The 17,902-nt window shown below is 40.0% G+C and overlaps 1 protein-coding gene across 2 annotated transcripts in view; it reads left to right on the top strand.

The window, feature by feature from the left end:
- The window catches only part of cep290 (centrosomal protein 290), a 171,445-nt gene that overhangs the window by 130,844 nt on the left and 22,699 nt on the right, over positions 1 to 17,902 (top strand). For both annotated transcript variants that reach the window (XM_072268142.1, XM_072268143.1), the window contains 6 exons: positions 5,326 to 5,449; positions 8,096 to 8,230; positions 12,261 to 12,347; positions 14,478 to 14,642; positions 16,601 to 16,723; positions 17,158 to 17,330. In XM_072268142.1, the coding sequence (XP_072124243.1) occupies positions 5,326 to 5,449; positions 8,096 to 8,230; positions 12,261 to 12,347; positions 14,478 to 14,642; positions 16,601 to 16,723; positions 17,158 to 17,330 (807 nt within the window). The remainder of the gene's footprint in view (positions 1 to 5,325; positions 5,450 to 8,095; positions 8,231 to 12,260; positions 12,348 to 14,477; positions 14,643 to 16,600; positions 16,724 to 17,157; positions 17,331 to 17,902) is intronic.

The raw sequence follows: 17,902 nt of genomic DNA, 5'->3' as shown, positions 1-17,902 counted from the left end.
TTGTGAACAGTTTTATCTAAGAAAGGATGTGCTGGCATTGAAGATGGTCCAGAGGAGGTTCTTGAGAGTTAACCTGGGAATGAATGGGTTATAGTATGAGAAGCATTTTATGACTCTGGGTTTGTACTCACCGGAGTTTAGGAGAATAAGGGTAGGGGGGGATTCTCATTGAATTCCATCAAATATTAAAGGGCCTAGATAGAGTGGATGTGGAGAGGATTTTTCCTATAGTGAGGGAGTCAAGGACCAGAGCACACTGCCTCAGAATACAACAGTGTCCCTTTAGAACAGAGATGCGGAGGAATTTCTTTAGTCAGATGGTGGTGAATTTGTGGAAGCTGTCATTGACTGTATTTAAAGCGAAGATTGTTAGGTTCTTGATTAGTAAGGGTGTCAAAGATTGCGGGGAGAAGACAGGAGAATGGAGTTGAGAGGAATAATAAATCAGCCATGATCGAATGGCAGAGCATACTTGATGAGTTGAATGCCCTAATTCTGCTCTTACGTCTTCTGGTCTTCTGCATTAAAGGGCAAGACCTCCAGGTTGTGATCTCAGGATTGTCACCCATTCTCCGTGCTGCTGAGGCCAGAACTAGGAAGGTTATAGAGTTTAATATGTGGCTAAGGGAGGGTATAAGATTTTTGGATCATTGGGCTCTGTTCCAGGGAAGGTGGGACCAGTACTGAAGGGACAGCTTGCACCTGAACTGGAGGGGCACTAATATACTAGTGGGAAGGTTTGTTAATGCTGCATGGTGGGGTTTAAACTAGAGTTGCAGGCAGATGGGAGCTAGAGTGCCAGAACGGTTAGTGGAGAAGTTGTGGAGGCAGATGTTAGTAAGACCTCAGACAAAGTTAGGAATCAAAAGGTGCAACTGACCTGTGTATATTTCAATGCAAGTATCATAGGAAAGGCGGATAATTTTGCTGAAGTTGAGATAGCTGATTTACAAACAGAGGCAATGTGTAGTGAGGAGAGGCTGTTGATAGGGCAAAATTGCAGTCAACACGATGAGTTGCAACGTAAAAGGCGGACAAACTCAAAAAGGGTGACTATAGGACTGAAGGTGTTGTATTTGAAAGTACGCAGTATATGGAATAAGGTAGTTGAACTTGCAGCACGTTTGCAGATTAGCAGATATGATGTTGCAGGCATCACTGATTCATGGTGAAAAGAAGATTATAGCTGGGAGCTTAATGTCCAAGAGTATACATTGTATTGAAAGGACAGGCAGGAAGGCAGAGGGGGTGACGTTGCTGTTCAGTAAAAAATGAAATCAAATCATTCGAAAGAGATGACATGGGGTTGGAAGGCTTCGTATCATTGTGGATAGAACCTAGGAACTGCAAGTATAAAGATACCCTGATCAGAGTTGTATACTGACCCTCAAACAGTAGTAAGGATATGGTCTACAAATTACATCGGGAGTTAGAAAATGCATGCCAAAAGAGCAATGTTACAATAGTCATGGGGGACTAAATTTGCAGATAGATTCAGAAAATCAGGTTTGTGCTAGATTCCAGGAGAGCTAATTTCTTGAGTGCCTATGAGATGGCTTTTTAGAGCAGCTCATGGTTGAGCCCACTAGGGGATCAGCTATTCTGGATTGGGTGTTATGCAGTGAACCAGAATTGATTAGAGACCATAAGGTAAAAGAACCCTTGGGTGGCATTATCATAATATGATTGAATTCACCCTGAAATATGGAGAGAAGCTAAAGTCGGATGTATCAGTATTACAATGGAGCAAAGGGAATTATAGAAGCATTAGAGAGGAGTTGGCCAGAATTGATTGGAAAACAACACTGGCAGCAACGATGCCAGAGCAGTAATGGTTGGAATTTCTGGAAGCAATTCGGAAAGCCCAGAATATATACATCCCAAAGAGGAAGAAGTATTCTAAAGGCAAGATGACATAATCATAGCAAACAAGAGAAATCAAAGTCAACGTAAAAGCCAAAGAGAGGGCAGATAATAGAGCAAAAATTAGTGGGAAGTTAGAGGATTGGGAAGCTTTTACAAACCAACAGAAGGCAACAAAGAACATCATTAAGAAGGTAAAGATGGAATACAAAATTAAGTTAGCAAATAAGATTAAAGAGGATACCAAAAGTTTCTTCAGATACATAAAGTGTAAAAGACGTTAAGAGTGGATATTGGACCCCTGAAAAATAGTGCTGGAGAGGTGGTAATGGGGGCAACAAAATGACGTATGAACTGAATAAGTATTTTGCATCAATCTTCACTGTGAAAGACACTAGCAATATGATCTAAGTTCTAGGTGTTGGATAATGAAGTGTGTGAAGCTACCATAACTAGAGAGAAGGTTCTTGGGAAACTAAAAAATCAGAAGGTAGATAAGTCACCTGGACCAGATGGTGTACACCCCAGGGTTCTGAAAGAGGTGGCTGAAGAGATCATGGAGACATTAGTAATGATCTTTCAAGAATCACTAGATTCTGGAATGGTTCCGGAAGACAAAAAAATTGCGAATGTCACTCCACTCTTCAAGTAGGGAGAGAGGCTGAAGAAAGAAAACTAAGGCCAGTTAGTCTGACCTCTGTAGTTGGGAAGATGTTGGAATTGATTACTAAGGCTGAGGTCTCAGTGTACTTGGAGGCACATGATAAAATAGGTCGTAGTCAGCATAGTTTCCTCAAGGTAAAATCTTGCCTGACAAATCTGTTGGAATTCTTTGAAAAAATAACAAGCAGGATAGACAAATAAGAATTTTAGATTTTCAGAAGGCCTTTGACAAGGTGCCACACATAAGGCTGCTTGACAAGATACGAGCCCATGGTATTACAGGAATGCTTCTAGCATTGGAGAAAGCAGTGGCTGATTGGCCGAGGGCAAAGGGAAATAAAGGGAGCCTGTTCTGTCTGGCTGCCGGTGACTAGTGGTGTTCTGTGTTGGGATCAATTCCTTCTCCGTTATATGTCAATGATTTGGATAATGGAACTGATGACCTTGTTGCAAAGTTTGCTGACGATATGAAGATTGGAGGGGCAGGTCACTTCGAGGAAGTAGAGAGGCTACAGAAAGGCAGACAGATTAGGCGAATGGGCAAAGAACTGACAGATGGAATACAGTGTCTGGAAATGTATGGTCATGCCCTTTTGTGGAAGTGAAAGGGTAAGAGTATTTTCTAAATAGAGAGAAAATACAAAAAACTGAGATGCAAAAGGACTTGGGAATCGTTGTGCAGCATTCCCTAAGGGTTAATTTGCAGGTTGAGTCTGTGGTGAGGAAGAAAAATACAATGTTAGCATTCATTTTGAGCTGACTAGAATACAAAAACAAGGATGTAATGTTGAGGCTTTATTAAAACACTGGTGAGGCCTCATTTGGAGTGTTGTGAGCAGTTCTGGGCCAGTTATCTTAGAAAGGATGTGCTGGAACTGGAGAGGGTTCAAAGGAGGTTTGCCAAAATGATTCTAGGATTGAATGGCTTGTTTTATGAAGAGCGTTTGACGGCTCTGGGCCTGTATTCAGTGGAATTCAGAGGAATAAGGGGTGACATCATTGAAACCTATCAAATGGTGAAAGACCTTGAAAGATGTGGAGAGGATGTTTCCTGTAGCAGGAGAGTCTAAAACCAGAAGACACAATCTCAGAATAGAGGGCTGTCCTTTTAGAACGGAGATAAGGAGGAATTTCTTTAGTCAGAGAGTGGTGAATCAGGAATTCTTCACCACAGGCAGTTGTAGAGGCCAAGTCTTTATGAATATTTAAGGCAGAGGTTGATAGATTCTTGATTGGTCAAGGCATGAAGGAATATGGGAGAAGGTAGGAAATTGGAGCTGAGAGGAAAATTGGATCAGCCATGATGAAATAGTGGAATAGACTCGATGGGGTCTATGGCCTAATTCTGCTCCTATATCTTTATGGTCTTATTAATAGGCAGGAGTTTGAATTCAATATTTCTGGATTTTTATCTGTGATTTCTCTCTCAGTGGAAGAAATCTTTCCTGTTGTTCTAGTTAGTTGAAAGAGCAGATTATTGTTTAAATAGTAAAAAAAGTTGCAGCATGCTGCTGTGCAGAGGGACTTGGGAGTGCTTGTGCATGAATCACAAAAGGTTAGTTTGCAGGTGCAGCAGGCCATCAAGAAGGCAAATGGAATGTTGGCCTCCATTGCTAGAGGGATTGAATTTAAGAGCAGGAAGATTGTGCTGCAACTGTTCAGGGTATTGGTGAGGTTGCACCTGGAGTACTGTGTGCAGTTCTGGTCTCCTTACTTGAGGAAGGATATATTGGTTTTGGAGGTGGTGCAGAGGAGGTTCACCAGGTTGATTCCACAGATGAGGGGGTTAGACTATAAGGAGAGATTGAGTCACTTGGGATTGTATTCGCTGGAATTCAGAAGAATGAGAGGAGATCTTATAGAAACATATAAAATTATTCAAGGGATAGATAAAATAGAGGCAGAGAATTTGTTTCCACTGGTAAGTGAGACTGGATTTAGGATGGAGATGAGGAGGATCTGCTCCATCCAGAGAGTGGTGAATCTGTAGAATTCTCTGCCCAGTGAAGCAGTGGAGGCTACCTCTTTATATATTTAAGACAAGGTAGGATAGAGTTTTGCATAGCAGGGGATTTAAGGGTTATGGGGAAAAGGCAGGTAGGCGGAGATGAGTCCATGGCAGATCAGCCATGATCTTATTGAATGGTGGAGCAGGCTCAATGGGCCAGATGGCCTACTTAAGTTCTTAATCGAAGCTGAAGTAAAGTGTAGTATTTAACTTATTAAAACAAGAACAACAGTAAGATATTCAGTTGTTTGTCTGCCTCTTAACTCCATCTGCCTACTTAGGTTCCATAGTCTGGCTGACAAAAATCTATTAATCTTAGTTTTTAAATTTGAAATTAATCCCAAGGCTCAACAGTCCTTTGTGGGGAGAAGGCTTCCAGGTTGATGAAGTAATGCATCTTGACTTAGTTCCTGAAGGGATCTCATCTTAAGGTTATGCTGATGCTCCCCCACCTGAAGGAATAGTGTTTCTCTGTCAGTCTATTCATCAAATCTGTTAGTCACCTTGAGCATCACAATTATAGCACTCTGTATTCTGTAATCAAGGATATAAGTCTAATGAAAACATAAAAATCCACACAAGGCAGCCTTTCCTCATAATTTATTCCTTTGAATCCCTTTCTTGAAATGTGTTACTTCCAAACAAGCACTCTATTTATCAGTTCTCCTTCGCTAACTGTCCATTATGTTGCAGAAAGCACTGAAAGTATTTTTGGATCACATGGAATACTTTTATTCTATTTTTTATTGTGATTAGTAACACAATTGAGTTTAATTTTTTTCTAATCTAAGGCAACAACAAGCTTTACCAAGGGATTCAGTGGTGGAAGATTTGACACTGAAAAATCGTTACTTGCATGAAAAGGTCCAAGCTTTGGAAAGACAGCTGAAAATGAGTATTCCATCCAGGCCATCAGTATGTATTTGTTTTAATACATTAAGGGCACAGTAACCAACAGATTGGTAGGATATAATCAACTGACCCACAACACTAATGTAGCCTTTTGAAAATGATACCTAGCCCCAATACCCCAATACTTTCCCTTTGAAAGATGTTGTTTTGGTTTGTTTGAACTGTGAGTAGCTTAATTAATTTTAACCTTCTGTAATAGTGTAGCAGCTAAACAACAAAATAATTAAAAATGTGCCTAACTATCTTTTTAGGGCTTTGAGTTTAGGAGAAAGGGCATGATGTTGCAGTTACATATGTCATTGGTGAGGCTACACTAAGAGTATTATGTAATAATCAGAATCAGGTTTGTTATCAAATTGTGAAAGTTATTTTGTGGCAGCAGTACAATACATAAAAACAACTATAAAATACAATAAAATATATATAAATTAAATTAAATACATAGTGCAAAAAACAGCAAAATAGTGAGGTAGTGTTCATGGGTTAGTCAGTTTTGGTTACGCTGTTACTCGAAAGACATTGTCAAGCTGCAGAAGGTGCAGAAGAGATTTGGATGTTGCCTGGACAAGAGGGTGTGAATTATAGGGAGAGGTTGGCTGCACCGGATCTTTATTCCTCGGAACACAGGAGGCTAAGCTGTAGCCCCTCAGATGTTTATAAAATCATGAGGGGCATAGATACCGTGCACAGTCAGAGTCTTTTCCCCAGGCTTAGGTAGTCCAAAATTAAGAAAGCCCACAGATGCAAGAAAGAGGGAAGAGATCTGAGAGGTGACATCTTTACAAGGAGAGTAGGGAGTACCTAGAATGAACTCTCAGAGGAAGTGTTTGAGGTGGGTACAATTGCAACATTTAAGAGACATTTGGATAGTTACATGGAAGAGAGGCTTGGAGGGTTAACAAGGCTTGGAAATGAACACAGGCAACAGGGTTGATGTTGTGGCAGCATGCATCATTTGGACTGAAGCACTTGTGACTATGCTACATTACTCTATTAGTTAGATAGGCATATGGACAGCGATGTAGGAGGGAAGTGTTAAATTGATCTTAGATTATGTTCAGAGTTCAGCACAACATCTTGTGAAGGACCTGTATTGCTGTTCTGTGTTCTAATTAAGCATTTGCGTTGTTTAATAGCTTAAGAATTATAACAGTGCTTTGATAAAAATAGTTAAAGACAGTCCATTTGAATGTGGTTTACAGATATATCTGTAGTACATCAAGCTCCATATCATTTTTCATCCACCTCTTTCTCTATCCCTTTTTCTCATTTGCTACATGACCTCTCTTTGACCATGTGTATAGTCCATGGATCCCTCTGTACGCAGTGAATCTGAAGGACCTGCGGTCACTACCACTACACAACAAATCAGTACTGAAAAAAAGACAAAAGTACTGAAAAGTAAGACAAGATTCCATTGGTGCAAGAGTAATCGAGTTTATGATCAGTCAGAGAACACTTCGAATGAGACTGATGTAAAAACTGGGCAAAACACTGAAAATGGTGATAGTAATGTGATTTCAATGTTGACTGAGGAGGATGTGTGTATCAGTGTTCAGAAAGAGCAGCCTTTCACTGCTGGGTACAAAGTGAATGGAGAAAAACCCTCGTCATTTGAGGAAGAGACAGAAGTGATGCAAAAACAACACCAAACTAACACCAGCCCTGGTGAAGATGTGGAACAGCCAGAAATAAATGAACCTCCCCAAGACCCAACAGATGTCATGGAGAGCACATCTAGTGCGAATGAGTTGGGGCCTGAAATCAGGGATGACAAGGATGAGACAACAGCAGAAGAACAGGGACGATTGGATTCTCAGAAGCACACAACCTCTGAAAATCAGCTTCAGGTTACCAACCCATAAAATCTAGCAGAAGTCCCTCCTTTACCCTACCCCAAATTAGGCAGTAGGCTGTAAATTGTTTTTAACTGCTCAATTAGCAAAGCTTTTCAAAAATAGTCTGTTGCACAAAAATATCTCAAACTCTTGATTTTAGTTTTGCTTGCAAATACACTCAGTAGCCACTTTCTCAGGTATGCCTGTACACCCACTCGTTAATGCAAATATCTAATCAGTCATGTGGCAGCAACTCAATTCATAAAAGCACGAAGACATGGTCAAGAGGTTCAGTTGTTGTTCAAACTAGGCATCAGAATTGGAAAGAAATGTAATCTAAGTGACTTTGACCATGGAATGATTGTTGGTGCCAGACAGGTGGCTTGAGTATCTTAGAAACTGCTGATCTGAGATTTTCACACGCAACAGTCTCTATGGTTTACAAAACAAAATGGTGTGAAAAACAAAAAAAATCCAGTAAGTGGCAGCTCTGTGAGCAAAAGTGCTTTGTTGGTGAGAGAGAACAGAGGAGAATGACATGACGAGTTCAAGGTGAGAAGAATAACCATGTGTTACATAGTGGTGCGCAGAAGAGCAACTCTGAATGCAGAACACATTGACCTTGAAGTGGATGGGCTACGATAGCAGAAGAGCACACTGAGTTCCACTCCTGTACCTAATAAAGTGGCCACTGAGTGTGTATACTTCCATATTTTAGATTGGTATCATGGCTTTATGACAGTTTTTCTGTGCAGTAGGCTATGCGGAGGAATCAGTGTTTCTGACCATTTTTTTTCATTGTTTTACCCAGACCTCTGGATATGGATCAGATGCCTTATCTCAAAAGGAACAGCAACTTCAGAAAGAGAACCTTAATCTGTCTGCAGATAACATGGAGCTGCGCTTTCAGCTAGAGCAGGCCAATAAGGATTTACCACGATTAAAGGTAGGCTTTGCATGTGCGTACTACATAATGTTCATTGTAGGTTATTCAGGGGCATGTTATGGATCTTTTAGAATGACTTCCAGTGTATGAAGTAACAGTCAATCTGCTGGAGGAACTCAGCAGGTCAAGCAGTGTCTTTGTGAAGGGAGGAGAATTGTCAACAATTCAGGTTGAAACCATGCATCAGAACTACGAGTGGAGTAGAGAGGGGAGATGGCCAGTACAAAGAGCAGAGGCAGAGTGATGAGACAGGAGTCTGAGCTGAATGATAAAATTGGCAAATTATTGTCACCTGTACTGAGGTAGAGTGGAAAAACTTCTCTTGCATACTGTTCATAAACGTCATAGAGGGGCTACATGATAGCACAGCGGAAAACGTATGCTATAACAGCACCAGTGACGTGGGTTCAATTCCCGCCACTGTCTGTAAGAAGTTTGTTCACTCTCTCTGTGACCATGTGGGTGTCCTCAAAATGCTCCAGTTTCCTCTCACTTTCCAAAGATGTACAGGCTAGCAGGTTAATTGGTCACATGAGTGTTAATTGGGCAGCTTGGGCTTGTTGGGCTGGAAGAGTATGTTACAGTGCTGCCTCTGTAAATAAATAAACAAACATTTTATTATAAGTGTGTTGAGGCAGTACAAGGGAAAATAATAACAGAATGCAGAATAAAGTTTAACATTTACAGAGAAGGTGCAGAGCACCTTCATAATGAAGCAGATTGTGAGGTCAGGAGTACACCGTATTGCACGATGAGACCATTCAGTCATCTTATAACAGGTGTAAGCTGTTCTTGAGTCTGGTGGTATATGCTTTCAGGCTTTTCTTTCTTCTGCCAAATGGCAGGGGGAGGAGAGAATGTCTGGAGTGGGTGGAGTCTTTCATTAGGTTGGCTGCATTACCAAGACAGTGTGTACAGAGGGGAGACTGGTTTCCATAATGTGCTGAGATGGTGGATGAGAAGGGTGAAAGATGATAGGCATATAGTGCTATGATGGGTAGGGAAGGGGGTTATGAAGTTGGGAGACTGGCCGATAGATGATGGATGGAGGCAGACAGAGAGAAAAAGATAGACAGATGGAGTGAGGTGGGAGGAGAGCAGAGTAAAGGTCAGACATACCTGCTGGAGGGACAAAAGCAGGAACGAAAATGGTTTTCAGTACTGGAATCTATTAAGTAAGGGTTGATAATAAGAATGGCAAATGATAGAGGTGTTGTGGGAGAGCAGCCTGTAGGTGAACTGTGAGTGTAATGGGTGGATGTAGTTTGTTGCTCCAGATTTCAGCAACTGCAGTCTCTTATATACTATCTGCACATGTCCATTTAAATTGAACACCATAAAAATAGGAGCAGGAGAAGGCCAGTTGGCTCCCCATACTGACTCTATTATTGAATAAAATTATTGTTGTGTATTTACTGTGAGTCATATTGTAGATACATTGTTTAAATATACAATAATTATCACTAATCGTTACCTTAGCGACATTATCATGCACCAAATCCATATCCCCTGACTATATTACTATTTTAATAACAGTGGATATTTGTCTTGAATATACAGAGTGAATCTCCACAACCCACTTAGACAGTAAATTTCAAAGACTAACTATCCTCTGCATGAACAAATTTCTCCTCATCACTGTCTTCAATGGCTAGTCCTTATTTTGACACTGTGAGACTGGTCAACAAACCCCAGCTGAAGAAGGACGGAGGAGTGGGTGTTGGTGCGGGGGGTAGGGCTCTATCTAAACTGCCCTTTCAAATGCTTTTACAATGTTGTACATTTCAGTGAAATCACCTCTCATACTTCTGAACCTAAGAGAATACAGGCCTAAAAACAGAAATGCTGGAAACACACGGCAGGTCAGGCAGCATCTATAAGAAGTGAAACAGGATTAACATTTCAGGTTGGAGACTATCAGAACCGGGAAAGTTGTTGCAAAGGTGAAATAGGGATGAATAGGATAAGGGGAATATCTGTGACAGCTCAAGGTCAAAGTTGCCATGGAGATCATTTGTGCAGGTCAGACAGTCAGTGGGCTAATGGGGATAATTGGAGAGAGACAAAATAAGCAAAAGCAATAAAATGATGGTAGCTTGAGGGTGAGATACAAAAGATCAGAATCAGGTTCATTATCTTTGACAAATGTTGTGAAATTTGTTTTGTGGCAGTACGGTGCAATACATAAAATATACTATAAATTACACACACGTGTGGACGGATACATGCATTTCTGCCAAAAAGTTCGACTGAAAGTTCTTTTGATCGAGGTGTGGTGCACATAAACAGGTTTCTCTTGAGAAGAGCAGGCTCTGTCAGTAACCTGACTTTGTGTGTCTTTTTTTTATATAAGGCAGGACTGGTCTACAACCCAGACCACCAATTTCATCTCATTGATTGGAACATCTGACTCCAAATAGCTTTTATAGAAGGCATTATCCCAGAGATTCACATAAGTTTTTGAACCTAGACTGTAATTGTTTAAATGGCGTATTCAGTTTTGACGAGAAGAAATACAACTGTGTGTTATTAGTTTATGCAGATTGTGTTTGTCTATTATTGTAACTTAGATGAAGATCAGACCAGATTTTATGAGTAATTAATGCAGAAAACCAGGTAATTGGAAAGGGTTCGCAAAGTTTTTCTTGCAACTGTACCTGCAGAAGCATTGCCTGAACATTGGTTGCTGCTACCATCAAGCAGGAGCTACATTGAGCCATAGGTCCCACAATGTACAGGGAAGATTGAAGATTGAACAGGTTAGGACTTTATTCCTTGGAGCGTAGAAGAATGAGGGGAGATTTGATAGCGGTTTACAAAATTATGAGGGGTATAGACAGAGTAAATGTGAATAGGCTCTTTCCATTAAGATTAGGTGAGATAAATACAAGAGGACATGGCTTTAGGGTGAAAGTGGAAAGGTTTAGGGGGAACTTCTTCACTCAGAGAGTGGTGGGAGTGTGGAACGAGCTGCCATCTGATATGGTAAATGCAGGTTCACTCTTAAGTTTTAAGAATAAATTGGATAGGTACATGGATGAGAGAGGTCCGGAGGGTTATGGACTGGATACAGGACAATGTGACTAGTGGAATAATGTTTCGGCACAGACTAGAAGGGCCGAATGTCCTGTTTTCTGTGCTGTAGTGTTCTATGGTTCTCTGGTTCTAATTTCCACAATGCTCAACTGATTCCACAACCTATAGACTCACTTTCAAAGACCCTACAACTCATTTTCTCAGTATTATTTATTTTATTATTTGCACGATTTGTCTTCTTTTACACCTTGAATTTTTGTCTGTCTTTGTTATATATAGTTTTTTCATAAATTCTATTGTGTTTCTTTATTTTCCTCTAAAAGCCTGCCAGAAAATGAATCTCAGGTGGTATATGGTGACATATGCATACTTTGATAATAAACTAACTTTAAATTTTCAACATAACATCAGAGAGACAACATTCAGAAGAATAATAGAAATTAAAGGTCTGGAGCATTAGTTTTACAGTCATATTGATTCAGTCATATTGATTCCTTTCAACTCTTCAATTACTTTTGACCTGTAGCCCACTACTTTTGGAGGTTTTTGTGCCTTCTTCCATGAAGTCTTGCTTACTTCATAACATTGTATTACTAAAAATGTCAAAGGATTAACTTCTCTGCTGAACTTTGAGTTCTTTCTTTCCTTGTCTTTTGGGATCAGTTCTTTCTTTCGGTGTAGTGTAGCAGTTAGCACAGTTCTTTACAGTGATTCTTATAAGATTGCGATTTTATTCCCACTTTGTATGTTCTCCTCATGATCATGGGGTATCCTCCTGGTACTCTGATTTCCTCCCACATTCCAAAGATGTATGGGTTAGTGTTAGTGAATAGTGGGCATGCTATGTTGGAGCAGGAAGCACAGCAACACTTGCGGGCTGCCCAGCATAATCCTCGCTGATTTGATTTAATTTGATTTGACACAAACAACTCATTTCACTGTATGTACATGTGACAGATCAAGCTAATCTTGATCTTGTTTTTTCTTCCCTTAGGATCAAATAGTTAATTTACAGGAAATGTATCAACTCCTCAAGAAGGAGAAAGCAGATTTGGAAAGAAAGCTTGGAAGTGTTCGAGGGGTAAGTGTGATAATGAGTCTCACAATATCGTGCATGCAAATTAGTGAGAGTACACCAACATAAATCAGAATTTGATTTGTTTAATATCTTAAAAGTAATTCATTATTTCATACAGTTCAGGAGCCATTGAAACCAGTATCTGAATTCTCTATAATTCTGCAAATATTTATATTTTAGATATTCACTTTCTAAAATAAATAGGTAAATATTTAAAAGATTGAGGAATACAGGGACTGGCACTGAAGAACTGAGGCTAGCATCAAGCAGCAATGATAAGGATAAATGGCGGGGCAAGCTTGTGAGTCCCAATGGCCTACTCCTGCTCCTATTGTTAAAAACTGCTCAATCTCCTTCTCGTTGTTGCATTACAGATCTGGTCCTTTTACTAATAAGCTTCAATCTGTGTTATATGGCAACCCTTGCCATTGGGAATGGTATTTTCTCATTTGCCAAAGTCTTTCCTAGTATTAAGCACCGTAATTCTCCATTAACCTTAGCAATGGCAAACTACTGTAGAAAATTTTGCCAAGAACAATCATGGTCATGACATCATGGTTACCTGTGTCATATGCCACAGCACCTATGATGGATGATCATAATGATTAACCCTCACTATTCTAAGCGTGGATACCTTAGAATTGTACCATTTAGTTTTTATTAGATCACTTTCAAACTACCTACGAAATGAAAAATCCATGCAAAAATAAACCTTTGCATTCCTAGCAACATGATTTGGCCTTGGCAATTTCCCATATGGCATTTAAAGAGATTTAGTGTGTGTACTTTGGTAATAAGATTATTTTTTGGATAGATTTACACACAGTAAAAGGTTACCCAGTTTAATCGCCTGTAGGGCTTGAACAAATCCCAAACATCATCACTTTAAAAATCAACTCTGATGGTTAAGATTCAGCATTGCTTAATGTCATTTCCAGTGCACAATTGTAAATGAGAACCAAGTACTTGTTACAAGCAACACACACAAAATGCTGGTGAAACACAGCAGGCCACCAGCATTTTGTATGTGTTGCTTGAATTTCCAGCAACTGCAGATTCCCTCATGTTTGCATTTTTAAAGTAATTGTTAGTCCGGATGCAATGTGGCGCACAAAAAATAGACTAAGATAACAATAATAATAACAAACACAATAGATATAAATACATAAGATAGCTTATACATAGATTGATTCTACGTCATAAAGTGTTGCTAGGTGCAGGAGGTAACTGACAGGAAATGATAAAGTAGTGGTGATTTTGGGTATGGCAGGATGGTTAATGGGTAGAAGTGTTGATCAGCCTTGCTGCTTGCGGAAAGTAACTGTATTTGAGCCTGGTGATCCTGGCATGAATACTACATAGTCTTCTCCCTGATGGGAGTGAGACAAACAGTCCATGAGCAGGGTGGGTGTGAACCTTCATGATGATACTGTCCCTTTTTCAGCATCTTTCTGTATATATGTCCTTGAAGGCAGATAGACTTTTGCTGATATATCGGGCAGTTTATACTACCCATTGTAGAGCCTTCCTGTCTGCCACAGTGCAGTTTCCATACTATGCAATGATACAGCTTGTTAGGATGCTCTCTACTGTGCATCTGTAGAATAAAATTTGTATAGATGTGAATAGTCCAGCTTTCTTCAGCCTCCTCTGAAAGTAGAGTCATGGGTGAGCTTTCCTAATTGTGTAGAATGTATTCTGGGACCATGAAAGTTCGCACAAAAAAAAAACAGGCTGCTGGAGGAACTCAGCAGGTCAGGTAGTGTCCATGGAGGGAAATTAACAGTTGATATTTCAGGTCAAGAAACACCATCTGTCTGTTCTCCACCCCACCACAGATGCTACATGACTCGCTGAATTCCTCTAGCAGCTGTTTCTTGCTAGTATCTGCAGTCTATTGTGTCTCCTTTGATGTTAAATTTATGCGTGTGCCAAAACTAAAAATTCAACAGCCAATTCAGATCAGGCAATTAAACTGTTTAACTTCATTGTAAAAATGTCTTTGTTGTCTCTGCTATTGATCACATTGCTTTAATAGTATTTGACTTTAAGGAAATTTAGATTTAGGTCAGTCTCTGTTTTGCCAAATTAGTCTGTATTGCATGGATATGAAGTATAGATCTTGTCTGGCAGTCTGGTCGCAGCGGCAAAACGGTGCCTGAGCTAGAGAAAACTATCGGGTTGATGAAGAAGGTGGTGGAGAGAGTGCAACGAGAGAACGAGGAGCTGAAGAAGGCACCAGGAGTCATATCCACTGAGAAAAGAACTTGTCTCGAAGTGGAAAATGACAAGCTTAAGGTTGGTATCAGGGTTCTTTTCACTGCTACAGTGTAATTGTGTATGGAAGGATCTGTCCGGATGGCACATAAACCAAAAAAACTTTTCACTCTCTTATTACATATGACATTGACAAACCAATACTACAAATTAAAGTACATAATATCCATTCTCTGCAGCAAGAAATACATTCTCCCTATGCCATTCCAGTTAAGCTAAAAAGATGAAAACTACAGCTCAGATCTTATTCCAATAGACTACTACCATGGTTAAGACTGCAAACCTGCATTGGTTGATTTCAGAAGTCTAGGTAGCAAGTGGTATGTCTCCAGTGTGGAAACAATGCCTGGAATGAGGAGCCTAGTTAATTTGTGTTAAGACACTGTAATCTCACCATTTTATAACATTGGTGTCTGTCTTAACTTAGTGGTTTTCCTCCCACTTTTGAGTCAGAATATCTTGGTCTTCAGTCTTCATTCAGAGACATGAGCCTAAAATAAGGTAATGGTGGAGCCCAGCTCACTCTGCAGTACCATCTTTTGGATGAGCTATTAAACCACACCCCACCATGGAAGTAAAAGATCGCTTTGCTCTATTTTGGGGGAGGGGAAGTCTTCAGGGCAATTCTTCCTGGTGCCTTGGCTAATATGCAACCCTCAGCTAACATTCTTTAAAAGATAAATAAATAAAAATAATATAAACCTAGTCAATGTCACTGTGCTTAATCTAGAGAAAACTATTTTTCTGACTTGTTTCCTACATTAACAAAAGTGTTTACATTGCAAAGACACTTAACAGTGAGCTGAAATTGTGATAATTGCCATAATTTCTTTAAAAATCCAAGCATCAGATTGCTCATGCTTTGACACTGCAGTAACATGCAAACAACATCTATGATGTGGAAATGCATCTCATCTGTACCGAGACAAAGTATTAACATAATTTTCTAATAAGAAAACCAATACAAATTCAGCTCTTTGAGTAAGTTCTCAAAAGAGTTTGATACTGAAATAAGTCAATCAGAATGTGTCAAATAAATGATCCTGATGAAGGGTCTCAGCCTGAAATATCAGCTGTTTATTACCATCCATAGATGCTGCCTGACTAACTGAGTTCCTCCAGCATTTTGTGTGTGTTATGGATTTCCAGTATCTGCAGAATTCCTTGTGTTCATGATACTAAAATATTTTTTTAGTGGTGACTATGTACCATCCCTGGTTTCTCATCACAATTTCTAGTAAATTGTGTAAATCAAATGCTGGTCATCACATAGACCATAGACCAGATCTTAATAGTCCATTGTGGGTTTCACACGTTTAATGACCGGGCTATACTTGGGAAGCAGAAACAATGAAAGATGGTGGGACTGACCCAGGTGGGGGAAGGTAGTGGCTTTGTAAACATCAGCCACATTTGTGTAGACATGATCTAAGGCTGGAGGGGACGACGAGACAGCCAACAAGGACAAGGTCCAGCACCTGGCCACGTGGTGTGCCAATAACAATCTGGCCCTTAACACCCAGAAGACCAAGGAGATTTTTGTGGACTTCAGGCATGCTGGGAGCCACACTCATGTCCCCATCTACATCAATGGAGCTGTAGTGGAGCGTGTATCAAGCTTCAAATTCCTTGGTGTCCACATTTCCGATAACTTCACCTGGTCCCTGAACTCCTCCATCCTGATCAAAAAAGCGCAACATCTTTTGGATGAGCTGTGAAAACAAACCCCTCCTGCCTTCTGTCATGGATGTAAAAGATTTCAATACTCTATTTTGAAAAACCTCAGAGGAGTTCTTCCTAGTGTCTTGGCTGATATTCACCCCTTCTCCAGTACTAAAAAACAAACCTGGTCAGTGTTACTGTGCTTAATCTAGAGAAAGCTGTATTTCAAAACAACTTTAATTATTGTCCCCCAACACTAGCACCCAAAGACTTTCTGTCATGTGTTTGCTAAGATCCAACTGTGTGTGTCATTTCAGGCAGAGCTTGAGAAACTGAAGTTGCAGATTGGTGGCCAGCTGAGTTTGCGTTATGAGAGCAAAACAAAAGGCATGGAGAAAATCTTAGCTGAAAATGAACGATTACGAAAAGAGATCAAAAAGGTAAAGAAATTGGGTCAGCCTCCTCTTTTGTAAGTTTTGGCCTAGTCTGAGAAGTTACAAACTTTTTTAAATATACATTTTTCTCTTTTACAGAGAGAAACAATGTTCATGGTTTGGGTCTGTGATCTTTTACTATAATCAGAAGGTTTTTGATGAGATTATTGCCTTAAAGGTTAATTCTGATTCTTTCTACACAGATACTGTCTAAATTTAGATAAGTACATGAATTGGAGGAATTTAGATGAATATGGACCAGCTGGGTAGGCACCAATGTCAGCATGAACGAGTTGGGCCAAATGGTCTGTTTTCATGCTGTATGACTCTGACACCCCAGTGTTGCACATCACTGAAAGTACTGTAACTTAAATTCTGACAGCCCTGTACCAGCCAGAGATGGAACTGAGATTTCTCTTTTACTGAATGTTTACTGACAGGAAGGTGACTGTTCTGAAAAGCTGCGAATTGCAAAGAACAACCTGGAGATTATGAACGAGAGACTAAGCCTACAGTTGGAAGAGACAAATAAACGACTAAGCTTTGCAGAGAGTAAGGCTCCACAGCTTGAGGGTGCTAACAGCAAAAGCTGGAAGTCCATTGTCGTAACAAGGTACCAGTGCAATGTCTGATACATAAAACATAGATATCTGCTAGGCTGGTGCTGAAATATCAGTCACTCATAGAAAATATTAATGTTTTTGTATAAAAGTTGTGATGGGCAAGTTTTTCACCCAGAGGGTGGTCAGTATATAGAACGACCTGCCAGAGAAAGTGGTTGAGGCTGGTATATTAACAATACAGTGGACTCTGGTTAATTGGGCCATGGTTTAATCAGAATAGCTGTTTATTTGGGACAACTCTTAAAGAGCAAAAACTAGTCGAGAAAATAACTGAATTCCCTTCTTTTATTTGGGGCATAATGCTACATAATTAGGAGAGGAGATTGTTGCTGAACGGTTTCTAGCTAGCGTCAGTTGCGTGGATTTGTGTGGCCATTAGACACTACACTGTGCTTAGAGCAAACAGTTTTTAAATAGCATCAGTTATGTATGTCTGTGTTCAAACAGCAGTGTTTTCTGTCATTGGTTGGCACGGAATAACCAGTAAGGTCACTGCAGTTTCAAGCATTCGGGCTTGAGATGCCAGAAATGGCCAGAACTGAAAATGAAATTATTTTGCTAC

The sequence above is a fragment of the Mobula birostris genome, chromosome 9 (assembly GCF_030028105.1).
Source record: "Mobula birostris isolate sMobBir1 chromosome 9, sMobBir1.hap1, whole genome shotgun sequence".
Taxonomy (NCBI): Eukaryota; Metazoa; Chordata; class Chondrichthyes; order Myliobatiformes; family Myliobatidae; genus Mobula; species Mobula birostris.
The sequence above is the reverse complement of the archived record's forward strand: the minus strand, read 5'-3'. Positions and strand labels throughout refer to the sequence as shown.